The following is a 20167-nucleotide window of genomic DNA, read 5'->3' on the forward strand; positions in this document are numbered from 1 at the left end:
TGAAATATGGAATTATATTTTTTTAAAATGCTTGTAACTTTTAAACAAAACGAATTAGACCTATATTCATATAAGAAAAAAAGTTTCAAATTAACCCAGCTACGATCTGTCAAAATTTGTCATAGAGTTGGATTTGCAAAACTTTTTTTCCGTAACCAACTGATGTAAAGAGAAATTTTCTTGTTTTTAAAGTCACAGTCACAAGTTTTTGGCACTTGTCAGCATTTCACGACAATTTTTGAAAAAAAACTTAAAACTGCCAAGATTTATATATCAATATATTTCAATAAAATTTGTATAGTGTACATTTGTCTTTACTTCTGTCTACATTTTCTGTTTACATTTTCCTCTAAAAACATTTAATACGTAAAGTGTCACTTCTTCCCCTTCCCAGAACCCTTTCCTGGACTTTTCGCCGGACCACTGGGCTTCTTTGCGGGAGCGCTCGGTTTCTTTGCCGGAGGGCTCGGACTTTTCGCAGGAGCGCTACCCCCACTCTTCGCAGGAGGTCTACCCTTCCCTTTATCCCCTCCGGCGCACATATCCTCCTTCTTCTTCTCCGAGCACTCCTCCTCCGAGTCCATTTTGTGCATGTAGGCCACCAGGTCCACCATCCTGTTGGAGTAGCCGTACTCGTTGTCGTACCAGCTGATCAGCTTCATGAAGTTGCCGTTGAGGACGACGCCCGCTTTGGCGTCGAAGATGGACGAGCACCCGCTGCCGATGATGTCCGTGGAGACTATGTCCTCCTCCGTGTAGCAGAGGATGCCGCGCATCTCGTTCTCTGCGGCCTGCCGGATCTCGCACTTGACGGTGTCGTAGTCGGTCTCTTTGCAGAACCGTACCGTGAGGTCCACCACGGAGGCGTTGGCTATGGGCACCCTGAAGGCCATACCTGGGGGAAAAGCATCGTCAGCAACGCGGAAAGGAGTTCACGCAGGCACAGGTGGGTGATGTGATGATTTGTTTTATTGTATAGGGTTCAACTAACCTGTGAGTCTGCCCTGAAGTTCTGGAATGACCTTGCCTACTGCAGCTGCGGCACCGGTGGTCGAGGGGATGATGTTGGTCATACCGCTCCTTCCCAGTCTCCAGTTTTTGTCCTTGGCGCCGTCTATGATGTTCTGGGACAACGTAACGGCGTGCACGGTCGTCATGAGGGCCTCTGTTATGCCGAATTTGTCATGGATCACCTTCGCCAACGGCGCTAGGCAGTTCGTGGTGCAAGACGCCATGGATACGATCTTAAAAAAGGTAAATTTACTTTAAGAACGGAAATTGAAGTCCCGTTTCATCCAACAAAGTACTACAATATTCATATAGATGTCGCTACAGGAAATACGTTTATAGTAAAAATAGTACGATTATTTCATTCATTCAAATTCCGGCAAAACACACCTAAAAAAAACGAGAAAATGCCAGGTGCACGCACACGTGCACGATAATGAGTTGTCCGGCCTATACGTCCATCCCACTCTCTTGCTATCTCATAATTGCATATGAAAAGAGAAGGGTAATAAAATAATAAAAACTCCAATTTGCGGCCGCCGGTTTTTTGTTCTGAAAATATTTCTATTTTCTATCTTCTACATATTATTATGTACATATTTACAAAAAAGGAGGATGGCAAGTGGTTGTACAAATTTATAATATTTGCAGCCAACTAAAAGTTTTATTTCATATTATTTTCTACATTTTAGTACTTATATGGATTCGGACCAGAGTAGGTGCGAATGTAATTATTTCTTGTATGGATCTTTGAGCTGTTATCTTTTATTGTTGCGTTGTGGCTGCGAAATATTTTATTTGTGGAGTTTACTATTTTTTATATGAAGGAAAAAACATTAACAGAGTAAGTATTACAATTTGCTAGGCATAGTTGTACTTAGTACTAAATTCAAGTAAATAATAGATATTAAAATAAATATGTAGGTATTGTATTTGATTATTTGAAAATAAAAATTACATATGCGACAATGGACTTTCCGCTTACTTAGCCGTAATATAAATATGACATATTGTCGTTGCAATGCACATACAGGCTGTTCCAATAGTGTGACAAAGTTTATAATTATTTTCAGTTATAGTTGTATAGGGCAAAATCTTCAGGCCAAAAACAAGATTTTCTGAACGTTTAATTCGGTCTGAAAATAATGAATAATGGAAATAATAATAAAATGTGAATCCGAGCAAGTAACTTTTTTCGTATCACTACTACAGGCAGTTATACTAAACTTTATCGCACTATTGTGGCACCCTATATATGACTAGATATATCATTATGGTAAATCAAAAGCATAATAGGTAAAAATGTATAATTATCTATGTTTATAACAAATATTATCTGGTAAAATTCTTTTCTTACTTTCAGATACAGAGACAGTTAAATATAACCGGAAGAAGTCTATATGTTATTTCGTAATATACCTATAGTGGTGAAAACAACCCGCTCTATGTAGAACAAATTAAGAAAGATGAAGAATTATGGAAAAAATCAATGGCAACAAATTTGGAACAATTTTATAAAAATTGTATACTACCAGAAATAATATACAAAAATATTCCACAGGGAAAAAGATGTATGGATCCAGAATATATTATAGAAGCTCAAATTAATAAAAAGAAATAATTTTATTTTATGATTTTTTAAATTTTTTCCTGTTCTACTGTACCTATTCTATTTATTTCTTTATTACTTTCATTTATTTACATATTTATTAAACTACACTGTTCCACAGAATTTCTGTTTATATTGGAGGTATTAAAGTACCTATAAGACAACTATTTTTTCAATTGAAGTGAACTGAATTACCTATTTCTCATAAAAAAAATTTAGACTCAAATCGTCCTTTTGTACATAATTCTTTACACATTTTTTGGACAAAATAAGTATATCGTACATATTTTTTATATTTTCTCATTATTATGTATATTCACAATTAAAATTCTATTTATATTAATATGCAAATTTTTTTTATCAAGAATTACTTAATATTAATTATTAAAAATATAATATTTTCCATTTCTGTTTATACCAAAGTAAGCCGCTTTATTCACAAATCGTAATTATAACGTAACTTTCCGTTATGAACAACTTTTCTTATTAACATTTTTTTTATATTATCAAAAACAAAAGCAGTTTATTCTTCAACGTTATTAATTTTGTTAAATTTCTGATCACCCTGTATATATATTTATTACAGTTTTTCATGACAAACGTATTCAATTAAAAAGCAAAATATTTTTTGTCACGAATTACTTTTTCTAGTAGAATAGAAAATAAAAATGTTTTCCCTCTTATCCACTAACCGTAGATACTAATATAGGTATATTAATTATAAATTATGGTTTTAAATAAACTAAAAATTGTTTATATTTCATATTTTCTAAAATTATATAATAGTATGGACTTGCACTGTTACTTATATACTTTTATACAAAAATATATCTAAAATGATCATGACATTCTTTAAATATTTACGTATCAATTAACAGAAACCATGACTACCAATTCAGAATCAGGTTATACCAAATTAACCACATACAACAGCTGTTCGTTAAAAATAACCCGAGTCCATTCATAAATAAATTTTTACTAGTGCGACATCTATTACAAATCAAGCGAATTAAAAGTCGGAGATAATGCTATTCATGAATGAATATTTTTTAATAATTTTATTCCAATATAACTTTTTAAATAATAAAGTGATGAACAAACTATGAAATAAAGTCTAATCAGTTTATTTATTTAAAGACAACTATATAAAAAATTGCATAATTCTATAATACTATGAAGAAATAATCGTTTCTTTGTAAAAGTCCAAAAAACCTTCATATTTAGAAATTAATTTCTCACGAATTATTTACCTATCCCAATTAATGTTTGCTTTACTGTCTTCATTTATACTTTGCCAAATGTGATATGAAATTTTACTACTTTCTTCCATTGCTTTAAAAAGATATATTGGAATAAAAAAAGGGCTGTTTTCTACCATTTTTCGGTATAATTTAGGCAACCAGAAATGCATCAGTTTCCATCCTTAAATGCGCGTATTCGTTGTACATGCGACTTACAATTAAATGAGAATCCATTTAGAGTAGTTTACACGATTTTTTCAAATTTTTATTTCAACCCCTCAAGATGTTATGTTTTAAATATTTTAGGGAAAAAAAATGTCAAATGCCTGTAACGTGGCAAAAACTTAAGATATAAATGATTTTCTTTCTTTTCGTCGTTTTGATATGTAGTTTTATAAAAAAATATATACAAATTATACAGTTTTAGTTTTTTTGATGTATTTTTTGATTTTTAAACCAAAAAAGTGTTGTTTGAAGAAGAGTAGCCTTTTTTTTCAAAAAATTCTCAATAAATCGTCTTTCAATATGTTTTATGAGACTGGTTCCAGAGTGGGATCCTTTTTTATTCTATGATCTGTGGTTCGTCCCAAGTTTTTGTCTATAATTAGTCGTATTTTGCAAATTGCTCCCTGAACCTTTTAAATGAGATACAGAAAATGGCATTAAGTCAATGTTACCGCATAAATATTACGTATTAAGAATTTTTTTTAGGTCTGTCTCATTTATTATTCGGCCATTAAATAATTAAATTTTGTCAACTTAATAAGTTAGTACCGTGTAAAATTAATCGTTTCGAGTTGTAAACTTTGAACATTTTTTCTGACAAGGAGAATGTAAGGTAGTCGGATTTTTGTAATTTTTTATATTTATGGTACGTGTAGTTTGGGCCTTGAATAAGAATTTTTCGAAGTAGCATTCTTTCATTCATTGATATTTTGTCTTATTCTTTAAGTGATGATTTTATTGTCAGATCCATACCAAAATTTAAAATGTCGTATGTCGTCGTGAGCAGAACTGAAAAAGCATTAAAATGTGGTGTATTTAGTTCGTTTTTAGTTTTACTTTAACACCCACAGGATTTGAGGGAATCGCAAAAAATGGTTGAAAATCCCGAAAAATCGTGGAAAAGTCGACTAATAGACCTGAGCAATGATTTGATAAAAAATAACAGCATATAGATTTTTTATACTTATAAAACAAAAATATTTTAGGCACAGAAATTAAGGGATATTAAAAAAAATCACAAAATTTTGGGTGATTGTCAAAGAGCTAGTAACTTGGAGACAAATGGTCGTAGAGAGAATAAAAAAAGGAAATTGAAGCTTCAAGTTTCTAGTTTTCAGATCTGGAGTATGAAATTCTTTAGCGTCAGCAGTTTTTGAGTAACCGTAAGGAAAAAAAAAATTGAAAATTTGTGCTTTTTTTCAAAAAGGCCTATGCACTTCAAAACTTTCTTTTTGGTACTTTCATGAAGAAAATATGGATTATTGCTAAACAAAGAAACATTTTTAACTTAAAAAAAAATGAATGAAAAGTGAAAAATAACTTATTACATTGATTTTCAGCAAAAACGACAAATTTAAAGCACTAGGGAAAAAAATCGCAGCGTTTTGAAATTATCAGGGTTTCTTTACGACACGTTGAGGTTGAAAAGTTACAGAAACAGAAAAGTTACTACTTAATTTATTCATTATTTGCAAGTTATTCAAATACATATCCCTAATTATGCAATTTTCTACCTTTTTTCCAACCAGTATTTTCAATTTGAAATTTTTTTTTTTTATCACAAAACAATAATTATACGACTTGTAGAGAATACTTTGCAGTTTTCAAAACCCTGCTTGGATTTTCTGTACGACCATTATTTCTCGAGTAACTGATCGCCAAAGTCAAAAATAATCTTTTTGCTTTGATCGACGATAACTCACCGACAAATAAATCGTACAAGGCTCCGGAAACGCTCGAATCGATGAGAATTAAATGATCTAAAAGAGCTCTATGGTGAAATTACCAAAAAAGTCCATAGGCCTTTTTAAACAAAAGCAAAAATTTGCAATTTTTTTTCGTTGATTTTCTTATAATTACTCAAAAACTGCTGACGCTAAAAAAATTTAAACCTCACATCCGAAAACTAGAAACTTGAAGCTTCAATTTCATTGTTCTTTGATTCTCTCTACGACCATTTGCCTCTAAGTTACAGCTCTTTGAAAATCACCCAATATTTTGTGATTTTTTTTAATATCCCTTAATTTCTGTGTCTAGGTATTATTTCAAAATAGCTAAAATTGTTCAGTAAAGAGAATAGACCTATGACACAACGTGTATTAGGATGTAACAAGTACTTATTTGACATGCAGGTAAAAAGTAGGGTGCCGTTCTCATAAGACAAAACAAGATGGTACATNAAAACCAATAATTATACGACTTGTAGAGAATACTTTGCAGTTTTTGAAACCCTGCTTGGATTTTCTGTACGACCATTATTTCTCGAGTAACTGATCGTCAAAGTCAAAAATAATCTTTTTGCTTTGATCGACGATAACTCGGTGACAAATAATCGTACAAGGCTCCGGAAAATTCAAGGCTCAAATTGAAGAGAATTAAATGATCTAAAAGAGTTCTATGGTGAAATTACCAAAAAAGTCCATAGGCCTTTTTAAACAAAAGCAAAAATTTGCAATATTTTTCCGTTGATTTTCTTATAATTACTCAAAAACTGCTGACGCTAAAAAAATGTAAACCCCACATCAGAAAACTAGAAACCTTGAAGCTTCAATTTCATTATTCTTTGATTCTCTCGACGACCATTTGCCTCTAAGTTACAGCTCTTTGAAAAATCACCCAATATTTTGTGATTTTTTTAATATCCCTTAATTTCTGTGCCTAGGTATTATTTCAAAATAGCTAAAATTGTTCAGTAAAGAGAATAGACCTATGACACAACGTGTATTAGGATGTAACAAGTACTTATTTGACATGCAGGTAAAAAGTAGGGTGCCGTTCTCATAAGACAAAACAAGATGGTACAAAGTTGAAGGAGAACAAAGAACAAAAAACGGGCTAACGTAGAAATTTTAAATATTATTATTTTTCTGTTCTAAAAAAACAACCGACACTTTATTTGATTTCAATGAAATATACGTAAATATAGAACCTAGGTGTGGGGGTACTTAAATGTTACAACTTAATCGTAGAAGCTTGCTTACGTTGAAATCCCATATTAACCATAATTTTCAGTAATATTTTTAAATATCAAATTGTCACCTTCCGGCTTTACTAACAATACCTTAAGTTGAGCCTAGTTTCCAAATAATGCATCAATGTTGCCGGGCATCTATCTTTCTATCGCTTTATCTGTCTGGTGTAACGACAGTTTGGCAACGTTTATATCTACATCTTCAACGCTGTTTAAAATTTTTGTCCATTGAAATTATGTCGATTTTTCTGCATCTTGTGCGGCTCATACGTAATAAATTGAATTTGAAATAAATATTACCTGAAAAAAAGTCATGCCGTTATCGGGATTCGAACTCTCAACCTCATGATTAGAAGGACAACGCTTAACCATCTCGGCTAGGAACACCTGTACCTTAACAATCCTTTATGATGATTAAAACGACTTGATGGTTCGCGATCTTTCGCTGTAGCGGAAAGTTGAGTAGCTTATTGTTCTTTAAGGAAATAAAAATGAAAATTCTATAAAAATTAGCATTAATATAATTTCACAATTTCTGATCAAAATATAAAATGTTTCGATGCTTGTAATATACTAAAATACTACAATAAAAAAATACTTTAAGTGACTTGCCCAATTTTTTAAATAAAGTTTATAACATTTTTCTCGAAACAGAGGTTTTTATAAAATATTTCGATGCTTGTAATATACTAAAATACTACAATAAAAAAAATACTTAAAGGTTTTAAAACCTCTCTGTTTCGAGAAAAATGTTATAAACTTTATTTAAAAAATTGGGCAAGTCACTTAAAGTATTTTTTTTATTTTAGTATTTTAGTATATTACAAGCATCGAAATATTTTATATTTTGATCAGAAATTGTGAAATTAAGATATTAATGCTAGTTTTTATAGAATTTTCATTTTTATTTTCTTAAAGAACAATAATCTACCCAACTTTCCGCTACAGCGAAAGATCGCGAATCATTCAAAACGCACCATATGGTTTTTTATTGTTTTTTCATCCCGAAAATTATGAACAAACGAAATATTATAATAAATACTTATGCATATGTAGGATTATTCTTCAGATATTTCATTAAAATGCACAATTGGTTGATCAACAATATTATGAATTAACAATAAGATTTCATTAAAAAAAAACAAACGAGGTCAGGTAGGACGTTCTTTTATTTTATATTTATGTTAGTATTTGACATTTTATGCAGTGTGGCACGAGCCAGAATGGTAGTAGCTATCATACAAAAATGGGAAGCAGAATTTTTTTAAGCATCTAGCTTCTTTTCTTTTTCTTTTTCTGATCTCGAAAATTATGAACAAACAAAATATTATGAGAACTGTATGTAGGAATATTCTTCAAGTGTTTAATTAACATTTAGAGCTAGGTTGTGTGGATCGTCCACCGTGTTTAAAAAAACCGCTTACAAAACACATCTGCTCGGGCATAAAAAGTTTCGGTAAATTCCATAAAGTGCAGAGAAGCATCAAAACTGTGTGATGAAAGAACAATCTTTCAAAATGTTAACGAAATTTGCTTCGACGTCGATATTTTGAAAACAAAATGCGCCTGTAAATACATAACATTTACACGACATGCTAGATGATTAAAAAATTTCGGCTTCCCATATTTCTATGACAAAATGTCAAATACTAAAATTAAAATAAAAAACCTACCTGACCTCGTTTGTTTTTTTATTTAATGAGATCTTATTGTTAATTCATAATATTGTTTATCAACCAATTGTGCATTTTAATTAAATATTTGAAGAATATTCCTACATATACATAAGTATTTATTATAATATTTCGTTTGTTCATAATTTTTGAGATGAAAAAAACAATAAAAAACCATATGGTGTGTTTTGAAAAAAAAAATAGTCACGCGACGGGCTCGAACACCGATCTCGTGACTGTCAGTCCCTAACACTACCAATTAGACCACGCTCCCAGTTGAAGAACGTGTCACATCTAATGGATTTAGCGGAGGTAAAACTTCAAAATCGATTATCTCAGTAATATATGAACGTTGCGTCGAACTACTTCGAAAAATTCTTATTCAAGGTCCAAACTACACGTACCATAAATATCAAAAATTACAAAAATCCGACGAAGTTCAAAAATTGTCAGCCCTAGACGTATACCTGAAATGTTATCAGCCACCAGCAGTTACAAATATCACTACTTTTTATAATGAAACTCTAGTTACTATTTTGTGAATGAAACTTGTTCAGGATATATTATTAATTATTATTTTCATAAATGCACATTAAGAGCATACTCTTCTTTACAACACTAGTTTTAATCATTTGTATCGTTTTATTTTTATTTAATAAAAAAACAGTTACTTACTACTTACTACTTTTTTTAATAGGTATACCTACAATAGTTTAGAAATTATTGAATGTGCTTAGTTCTTTTAAAAATATAAATGGAATAAGTTACTAGTACACATTTAAATAATAATTACTTAACTTTAAACATATATTTGAGAAGATAACACAGTAAAATTAGTATTTCTATATAATTTCTGAAAGTGCAAATGAACCAGAATAATAATTTTCATATTTTAGTGGAAGTTTGAAACATTCATATTTATCTAAATTAAAAACTTGCAATATTAACTTTTTGTAGAAATAAAATAGAAAAATAAAAAATAGAAATAAAAATAGAAATTTGTATAACTTAACTATAATTTTATTTACCGGGAGTTCCTTTGCAGATTATATAAAGTTTATATTTTAAGTAAAATTATTTTAAACCCCATATTAAATATAGAAAGTAAATAAAACATCTTATAACAGTATGCGACTATGCAGATTTATCTGAAGTGGTCCGCGATGACGTCACAGCCCCCACTAACGTGGAGAAAATATCTGCTTATCGGGCAATCCTATGTATTATAAATATCCTTGAATCTACGCAACTTTCCGCTACAGCGAAAGATCGCGAACCGTCAAGTCGTTTTAATGATCATAAAGCATTGTTAAGGTACAGGTGTTCCTAGCCGAGATGGTTAAGCGTTGTCCTTCTAATCATGAGGTTGAGAGTTCCAATCCCGATGACGGCATGACTTTTTTTCAGGTAATATTTATTTCAAATTCAATTTATTACGTATGAGCTGCACAAGATGCAGAAAAATTTACATAATTTCAAAGGACAAAAATTTTAAACAGCGTTGAAGATGTAGATATAAACGTTGCCAAACTGTCGTTACACTAGACAGATAAAGCGATAGAAAGATAGATGCCCGGCAACATTGATGCATTATTTGGAAACTAGGCTCAACTTAAGGTATTGTTAGTAAAGCCGGAAGGTGACAATTTGATATTTAAAAATATTACTGAAAATTATGGTTAATATGGGATTTCAACGTAAGCAAGCTTCTATGATTAAGTTGTAACATTTAAGTACCCCCACACCTAGGTTCTATATTTACGTACATTTCATTGAAATCAAATAAAGTGTCGGTTGTTTTTTTAGGACAGAAAAATATATTTAAAATTTCTACGTTAGCCCGTTTTTTTGTTCCTCGTTCTCCTTCAACTTTGAAAACAGATTTACCATCTTGTTTTGTCTTATGAGAACGGCACCCTACTTTTTACCTGCATGTCAAATAAGTACTTGTTACATCCTAATACACGTTGTGTCATAGGTCTATTCTCTTTACTGAACAATTTTAGCTATTTTGAAATAATACCTAGGCACAGAAATTAAGGGATATTAAAAAAATCACAAAATATTGGGTGATTTTTCAAAGAGCTGTAAGTTAGAAGCAAATGGTCGTAGAGAGAATCAAAGAACAATGAAATTGAAGCTTCAAGGTTTCTAGTTTTCTGATGTGGGGTTTACATTTTTTTAGCGTCAGCAGTTTTTGAGTAATTATAAGAAAATCAACGGAAAAATATTCCAAATTTTTGCTTTTGTTTAAAAAGGCCTATGGACTTTTTTGGTAATTTCACCATAGAACTCTTTTAGATCATTTAATTCTCTTCAATTTGAGCCTTGAATTTTCCGGAGCCTTGTACGATTATTTGTCACCGAGTTATCGTCGATCAAAGCAAAAAGATTATTTTTGACTTTGGCGATCAGTTACTCGAGAAATAATGGTCATACAGAAAATCTAAGCAGGGTTTCGAAAACTGCAAAGTATTCTCTACAAGTCGTATAATTATTGGTTTTTGATAAAAAAAAAATTTTCAAAGTGAAAATGTTGGTTGGAAAAAAGGTAGAAAATTGCATAATTAGGGATATGTTTGTGTATTTGAATAACTTGGACTAACTTTGCAAATAATGAATAAATTAAGTAGTAACTTTTCTATTTCTGTAACTTTTCAACCTCAAAGTGTCGTAAAGAAACCCTGATAATTTCAAAACGCTGCGATTTTTTTCCCCAGTGCTTTAAATTTGTCGTTTTTGCTGAAAATCAATGTACCTACCTGTACTATTTTCTTAAGTTAAAAAAAATGAATGAAAAATGAAAAATAACTTATTTTCAGCAAAAACGACAAATTTAAAGCACTAGGGAAAAAAATCGCAGCGTTTTGAAATTATCAGGGTTTCTTTACGACACTTTGAGGTTGAAAAGTTACAGAAATAGAAAAGTTACTACTTAATTTATTCATTATTTGCAAAGTTAGTCCAAGTTATTCAAATACACAAACATATCCCTAATTATGCAATTTTCTACCTTTTTTCCAACCAACATTTTCACTTTGAAAATTTTTTTTTTATCAAAAACCAATAATTATACGACTTGTAGAGAATACTTTGCAGTTTTCGAAACCCTGCTTAGATTTTCTGTATGACCATTATTTCTCGAGTAACTGATCGCCAAAGTCAAAAATAATCTTTTTGCTTTGATCGACGATAACTCGGTGACAAATAATCGTACAAGGCTCCGGAAAATTCAAGGCTCAAATTGAAGAGAATTAAATGATCTAAAAGAGTTCTATGGTGAAATTACCAAAAAAGTCCATAGGCCTTTTTAAACAAAAGCAAAAATTTGGAATATTTTTCCGTTGATTTTCTTATAATTACTCAAAAACTGCTGACGCTAAAAAAATGTAAACCCCACATCAGAAAACTAGAAACCTTGAAGCTTCAATTTCATTATTCTTTGATTCTCTCGACGACCATTTGCCTCTAACTTACAGCTCTTTGAAAAATCACCCAATATTTTGTGATTTTTTTAATATCCCTTAATTACTGTGCCTAGGTATTATTTCAAAATAGCTAAAATTGTTCAGTAAAGAGAATAGACCTATGACACAACGTGTATTAGGATGTAACAAGTACTTATTTGACATGCAGGTAAAAAGTAGGGTGCCGTTCTCATAAGACAAAACAAGAAGGTAAATCTATTTTCAAAGTTGAAGGAGAACGAGGAACAAAAAAACGGGCTAACGTAGAAATTTTAAATATATTTTTCTGTCCTAAAAAAACAACCGACACTTTATTTGATTTCAATGAAATGTACGTAAATATAGAACCTAGGTGTGGGGGTACTTAAATGTTACAACTTAATCGTAGAAACTTGCTTACGTTGAAATCCCATATTAACCATAATTTTCAGTAATATTTTTAAATATCAAATTGTCACCTTCCGGCTTTACTAACAATACCTTAAGTTGAGCCTAGTTTCCAAATAATGCATCAATGTTGCCGGGCATCTATCTTTCTATCGCTTTATCTGTCTGGTGTAACGACAGTTTGGCAACGTTTATATCTACATCTTCAACGCTGTTTAAAATTTTTGTCCATTGAAATTATGTCGATTTTTCTGCATCTTGTGCGGCTCATACGTAATAAATTGAATTTGAAATAAATATTACCTGAAAAAAAGTCATGCCGTTATCGGGATTCGAACTCTCAACCTCATGATTAGAAGGACAACGCTTAACCATCTCGGCTAGGAACACCTGTACCTTAACAATCCTTTATGATGATTAAAACGACTTGATGGTTCGCGATCTTTCGCTGTAGCGGAAAGTTGAGTAGCTTATTGTTCTTTAAGGAAATAAAAATGAAAATTCTATAAAAATTAGCATTAATATAATTTCACAATTTCTGATCAAAATATAAAATGTTTCGATGCTTGTAATATACTAAAATACTACAATAAAAAAATACTTTAAGTGAATTGAAAGTGAATTTTTTAAATAAAGTTTATAACATTTTTCTCGAAACAGAGAGGTTTTACAAGGAGAAGGTAAGGTAGTCGGATTTTTGTAATTTTTGATATTTATGGTACGTGTAGTTTGGAGCTTGAATAAGAATTTTTCGAAGTAGTTCGACGCAACGTTCATAAATTACTGAGATAATCGATTTTGAAGTTTTACCTGACAGCTAAATACACTAGATGTGACACGTTCTTCAACTGGGAGCGTGGTCTAATTGGTAGTGTTAGGGACTGACAGTTACGAGATCGCTGGATAGTGCCCGTCGCGTGACTATTTTTTTTTTTTTTCAAAACAGCATATGGTTTTTTATTATTTTTTTCATCTCGAAAATTATGAACAAACGAAATATTATAATAAATACTTATGTATACGTAGGAATATTCTTCAAATATTTGATTAAAATGCACAATGCACAACAGGTAGGTTTTTTATTTTATTTTTAGTATTTGACATTTTATCATAGAAATATGGGAAGCATGTTTCTTTGTTTAGCAATAATCCATATTTTCTTCATAAAAGTACCAAAAAGAAAGTTTTGAAGTGCATAGGCCTTTTTGAAAAAAAGCACAAATTTTCAATTTTTTTTTTCCTTACGATTACTCAAAAACTAGATACTTGAAGCTTCAATTTCCTTTTTTTATTCTCTCTACGACCATTTGTCTCCAAGTTACTAGCTCTTTGACAATCACCTAAAATTTTGTGATTTTTTTAATATCCCTTAATTTCTGTGCCTAATATATTTTTGTTTTATAAGTATAAAAAATCTATATACTGTTATTTTTTATCAAATCATTGCTCAAGCCTATTAGTCGACTTTTCCACGATTTTTCGGGATTTTCAACCATTTTTTGCGATTCCCTCAAATCCTGTGGATGTTAAAGTAAAACTAAAAACGAACTGAATACACCTCATTCTAATGCTTTTTCAGTTCTGCTGACGACGACATACGACTTTTTAAATTTTGGTTTGGACCTGACTATAAAATCATCACTTAAAGAATAAGACAAAATATCAATGAATGAAAGAATGTTATTTTGTTAAATGTTGAAATTGGTTTCCCCACGCTTCCAGGCAATAATAAAATCTTGCTCCACTTCAGACCGAACTTTTCCAAAGCTTTCGATCGGCTTAATCATAATTTATTTACTTTGAAATTGGAGTTATATGATATATCCCCTGCTTTATTATCTCTGTTTAAATCCTATTTTAGTAATAGGTACCAATTTGTGCAGTATCGAGGCTTTCAATCATGTAAATTCCATCAGTCTTCAGGAGTTCCGCAACGGTCAATCCTGGGACCACTGTTATTTATTATTTTTATTAATGACTTAACTGAATGCCTCGATGTCAACTATTTACTCTATGCGTACGACCTGAAGTTATTCTTGGAAGTTAAATCATCTACTGACTGTACTACATTACAAGATAATCTTGACAGATTACACAATTGGTGTTCATGTAATAATAATCTATCTCTGAATGTAAGTAAATGTAAATTTATGACTTACAGTCGACGCAAAACTAATCTAGATTTTGGTGAATCTTTTTTAAATCGTAACAAAAGCCGGGACGCGTAGTAATTTATTTGTTAGTTCTCGAAACGGATGGGCCAAAAAGTAAAATATTTCAGTCAACCCAAATTATCGAAAGTTAAGAGTTTTCAAGGAGGTAGCGTCGTCCTTCGGAGAAATTTAGCAATATTTTTTAACAAGTTCACTGAAACTGTCGGCGCCATGTTGAGCATCTAGTATAAAGAGAAAAATCGATATTTCAAATAACGCGCAAAATGGATTCCAAAGAACGTAGGAATTCCAAGAATAAGTTATCAGGAAAATAATAATAGCTGGTTTTTAGGCGGATTTTCCAAGCTATAAGAATAGATTAAATGAGATGGACTAATCCGTCCCGTATTGCTATGCGGAGTCACAAGAGGAAGGTATAGGGCTGTTTGTAAGTTTAGTCTCAAAATTATTTATATAAAAGTCCAGTCAATTAGGTAATTATTAACATGGCATAGTTATGCCAAAGCGTCTCGACATTCAGGGTTCCCGCCAGTAAGATAAGAACAGAAACTTCTGGACCCAAGAAATGGGCGTGTCGAAGCGAAGTGTCGAATTCAGGAGAGATCTACGAAAAAAAGTAAGTTCTTCCTTAGGTTCCGCATTGACCAGTCGACTTTCCTTTTGTTTCTCTCAACTTCAGTGTCACCCTGTATAGCCAGCCACTGAATTACATTCTACGTAAGCAATAGAGGGTAAGTGCCTAAAATTCATTCTCTGAACGTACAACATTTGTAAGTTCCCACGTATTAATTAAAAGGTAATGATAATTATAAACTTCCTTTCGAGAATTAAATAGTAAACTATTTTGAAATCCAGACTCGTTATGATACTGGTCATAACGGTAGATAGATAATAATTAAAGAAATAACCCCTCAAGTTACAAAATAGAGTTACGCAATTTACTGACCTTGGTGTTACCTTCGATACCAGATTATCGTTTGACGACCACATTAGTTTAGTAACCGAATCTGCTTATAAGAATTTAGGCTTTATTTTACGTAATTCTAAGGACTTTCAGAACGTAAAGGTTCTAAATATATTGTATGCGGCATTTGTGCGTTGCAAACTTCAATATGCATCGGTTATTTGGAGTCCCATTTATAATATTTATAATATTCAATTAGAGAAAGTACAACGGAGATTTTTAAAGACTATTCGTTTTATTAGTTATGGATTTTATCCTCCTCGTGGTACACCTCAGATTTATTGCCTTCTAGTTTTAATTTTAATAGTATCTGTCGTAGGCGAATTATGTTTTCAATTATATTTCTTTTTAAAATCATAAAAAACACTTTAAATGCAGACACGTTAGTCTCAAGGATTTTATATCATGTCCCTAGACTTAATTTTAGATTTCACTCCGTTTTACCCAACACCTCGTACCAATTTACTAATAGCATCCCCCTATATCAAATGATTTCCAATTAAGTACCAGAACTATGAAGATCGACTTGATATAATTTTTCATTCTATGAATGACATAAAAATATTGTTTGTCTAGTAAATGTAATCCTTATCTTGTATATGTTAGTTAGCTTATTTGTTTTATTTGTATGTTATTGTTTATCCTTAAGTTCTTTGTCTGGATTTTATATTTTATATTTTGATTGCTCTATTTTATGTAGTATTTATATTTAATGTTAGTTTGTCTTTTTCTTTTAAAATTTAGTTAAAGTTTTCTGTTTTACCTTATCTCGTAATTGGGACTTTGTACCATTGGATGTTGTAACTTCTAAATAAATAAATTAATTTCGAAGCATTTCATACGTTATCTGACGAAATTCTTCAACAATTTCTCAACAAAGACACCAAAACTTACGCCATCACGTGTCCTTGAAAAAAAATCGACTTGTCTCAGGTTTTATGTTTTTTTTTTAATTCCGATATTTTCTAGGTGGAAAACCTAGTGGGGTCTCCAGGTTATCTCATTTTTTTAAATTTTGTTTTACTAAATGTGTTCCATTCTAGTCCAGTCACTGAAGCATTATGGCTACCAATTTTTTCGGATGGAATGGATTGACGTGAAATTTGAACTGTAGCTAGGGAATAGCCCAAGAAATAAAAGTTATATAGTGCCGATGTGTGCTTTTACCCTAGAGGTGGATGTCACCCCTTCTGGAGAGTGGAAATTTTTTTATTAAAAATAACCTCACGACTCGATAGAGGGACGAATTCTAACCAAAAAATGTTCTACAAGAATTTTTTTGTACAGTAAATGCTTTTTGAGTTATTTGCGCCTAAGTATGTTCGTTTTTAGCCAGAAACATGCATGCTTTTGAGCCATTTTTCGCGAATATCTCAAAAACTACAAGTTTTATCAAAAAAATGATCATAAGCAAAAATGAAGGTAATTAAATAGCAAAGAGATTGCCTTTTTTATTTTTGTAGATGGTATAGAACCCGAGTTATGACTTCCAAAAGTTGAAGTCAATTTCGAAGATAGCTATGATCGAAACGTTCAACGTCCTGTAGCGGAAAAATTTAAGGTTTTTCGAGGAAAACTTATATAACACCTATTAAAGTTCTTAAAAAGACCTTTAAATGGAGTGGTGGTAGAAGTCGTTAGCATGAAAACTAATGAAGTTACAATGAAAATAAAATTATTGTCTTGATTTTTGAGAAAAAAAATCGGTATTAAAATTAATGACTTGACGGAAAAAAAATTAAAAGTATTTCTTCTGCAACAGTAGATTCTGGAAATTTGAACGATTTTAGAAGCCTCAATTTAAAAAAAAATTTCATTTACTTTTGATTAAAATTTTTAAATTTTTTAAAAAATCGCCTATTTTCAAAATAATTCAAAAACTAACAAAGTTATAAAAAAAATGATAGAGTAAGAAATTGTAGTTTTTTTCTTACTGAACAATTTGCTTTTTTTTAATTTTTGTAGAACAAAATTTGACTGAATTATGACCGTTGGAAGCTCAAAACTAAGCTCCAAGACTACCTTTCCTGGGCCCTTTTAGTTTACAAATCTAAAAAACGAAGGATTCAAAAAAACTGCGAATCACAGAACTTAAAGTGCTTTAAATTCCTAACAAAATGGTTTTTTGAGTAAATTTATAACTTTAAAATTACAGAAGTTATGGTAAAAAAATTAATCGCATTTTTTCGGTAGAATTTTCGGTGCAGATAAATTACCATCATCTTTGTGTATTTTGGAGCACTTGTGAACTGATTTGAGTAATTATTTTAATAATATACATACACACACGTATCCATTTATAATGTATATAATTTGTTTTTTATTTGATATAAATTTAATAAAAAAATATTAAGAATAAATTCAATAAAATTAAAAAAAATAATTATATCATCATTCTCACATATAATAGAGTTTTTTATGAGGGGTAGTTTTTCCATAAGGGTTTTTTGGGTGGCTGAAAAGTTGCAATATGTCATAGATCATTTGAAAACCAATAGAAAGTTTATAATTCAACATATGCATACCATTAAAACATCTCAAGCTTTCAATAATATTTTTTTGTTTATTTTATTGGTTTTTAAGGTTTGCAACTTTGCAATGAGTCGTAAGCTTTCTAATGAATAACAAAAGAAATGCAATACATTGTGAATACACCAAAAGAATATTTTAAACTGTTAAAAACTTTTTTTCCTATTTTTTTAACTATGGAAGGATAGTTTTTAAGGATTTTTAATACTCCAGTCGGGTTAGACAAACAAAGGGCTTAACCGGGAAAAAATTAGGGACCACAAATTTATTGTTCTTACCTTTAGGGGGGGTCAATAGTAGTGTAAATTCAGAATCGCTACTGAATTCCACCCCTGCGTCAGCCGCCATCTTGAATTTGAGGGAAAATCGTTTTTGCTCAATATCTCGGCCATTTTCAACTTTACAACAAAAATGGTAACAATTTAAGTTGTTGCAAATGCGATTTCCTACAACTTCTTTTATTACAAGTTTTATCGTGCGATCGATATTTTTCAAGTTAAGGGGGAAAATAGTGACAAAGTATAATTATTGAATTATCTCGTTTGTTATTGACTTTACGACATAAATATACATAAACAAAGTTGGAAAGAATTATATTTTCTACAATTTTGATCTCTTTGATTTTTTCGCTACTACCAACATTTAAGGTCCTACGCTTGCGGAGACGTCAGGCCTATGGAATGTTGATCCCTTGAGTTTAGTTAGGCTTGCCATAGGCGTAGGACCTTAAATTTTGGTAGTAGCGAAAAAATCAAAGAGATCAAAATTGTAGAAAATATAATTCTTTCCAACTTTGTTTATGTATATTTATGTCGTAAAGTCAATAACAAACGAGATAATTCAATAATTATACTTTGTCACTATTTTCCCCCTTAACTTGAAAAATATCGATCGCACGATAAAATTTGTAATAAAAGAAGTTGTAGGAAATCGCATTTGCAACAACTTAAGGCCTTACCATTTTTGTTGTAAAGTTGAAAATGGCCGAGATATTGAGCAAAAACGATTTTTCCTTAAATTCAAGAGGGCGGCTGACGCAGGGGTGGAATTCAGTCGCGATTCTGAATTTACACTACTATTGACCCCCCCTAAAGGTTAGAACAATAAAATTGTGGTCCCTAATTATTTCCCGGTTAAATGACAACCCGACTGGGCTATAAGGGTTGAAAAGTAATTAAATTTCATAAATTATATTAAAAAACATGAAAGGAACTTTATCCAACATATCTGAACATTAATTGAATCTTTAAAATACGTAAATCTGCAATTTTCGCATTTTTTTCGTACAAGGGTAGTTTTCACCCCCAAATAGAAAATAGCACACGTCTAGACAATATAACTTTTGAAGTGGCGGGTCAGATGAGCTTGAATGCAAATTTTCAGGAAAATCCACGCTATCCGAAAAAAATTGGGAGCTTTTACTTTATTTTCGTCTTCAGTGACTGGACTATTCCCAAAAATCTCCCTGTACTTTAAAATCAACGTTCCCCTACCTTATCCGTCGTCTTGTAGCAGCACATGTTGACCCCCGGAACATACATGGGAGCGTCCTTGGACGGGGCCGAGATTATAACCTTCTTTGCGCCTCCCTGGAGGAAAGCGGACGCCTTATCCACCGTGGTGTACCTTCCCGAGCAATCCATCACGTACTCGGCGCCGGCCTGCTTCCAGTTTACCTTCTTCCCGTCCTCTTCCTTGAATATCACGATCTTCTGGTTGTTCACTATGAGGTGATTGTCGTCGGCGCAGACTTCGCCGTCGAATCTCCCGTGCACGGAGTCGTGTTTGAAGAGGTACGCCAGGTACTTGGGCTCGTGGTGAGGCTGGTTGATGGCCGTCACTTCGGCCTTCTTCTCGATGGCCGCTCGTAGGAATATCCTGCCTATCCGGCCGAAGCCGTTGATGCCGATTTTCGCCAT

At 31.6% G+C, this 20167-nt stretch overlaps 1 protein-coding gene across 1 annotated transcript; it reads right to left on the reverse strand.

The window, feature by feature from the left end:
* Nucleotides 1-355: 355 nt before the first annotated feature.
* Nucleotides 356-20167, reverse strand: LOC108911466 (glyceraldehyde-3-phosphate dehydrogenase-like). The gene is made up of 3 exons (XM_018716406.2): nucleotides 19742-20167; nucleotides 992-1244; nucleotides 356-895 (listed from the first exon to the last, which is right to left on the reverse strand). The coding sequence occupies exons 1-3, from the start codon at nucleotides 20165-20167 to the stop codon at nucleotides 375-377; spliced, it is 1200 nt and encodes a 399-aa protein (XP_018571922.1). The 3' UTR covers nucleotides 356-374.

The sequence above is a fragment of the Anoplophora glabripennis genome, unplaced genomic scaffold (genome assembly GCF_000390285.2).
Source record: "Anoplophora glabripennis isolate ALB-LARVAE unplaced genomic scaffold, Agla_2.0 scaffold794, whole genome shotgun sequence".
NCBI classification, from domain to species: Eukaryota; Metazoa; Arthropoda; class Insecta; order Coleoptera; family Cerambycidae; genus Anoplophora; species Anoplophora glabripennis.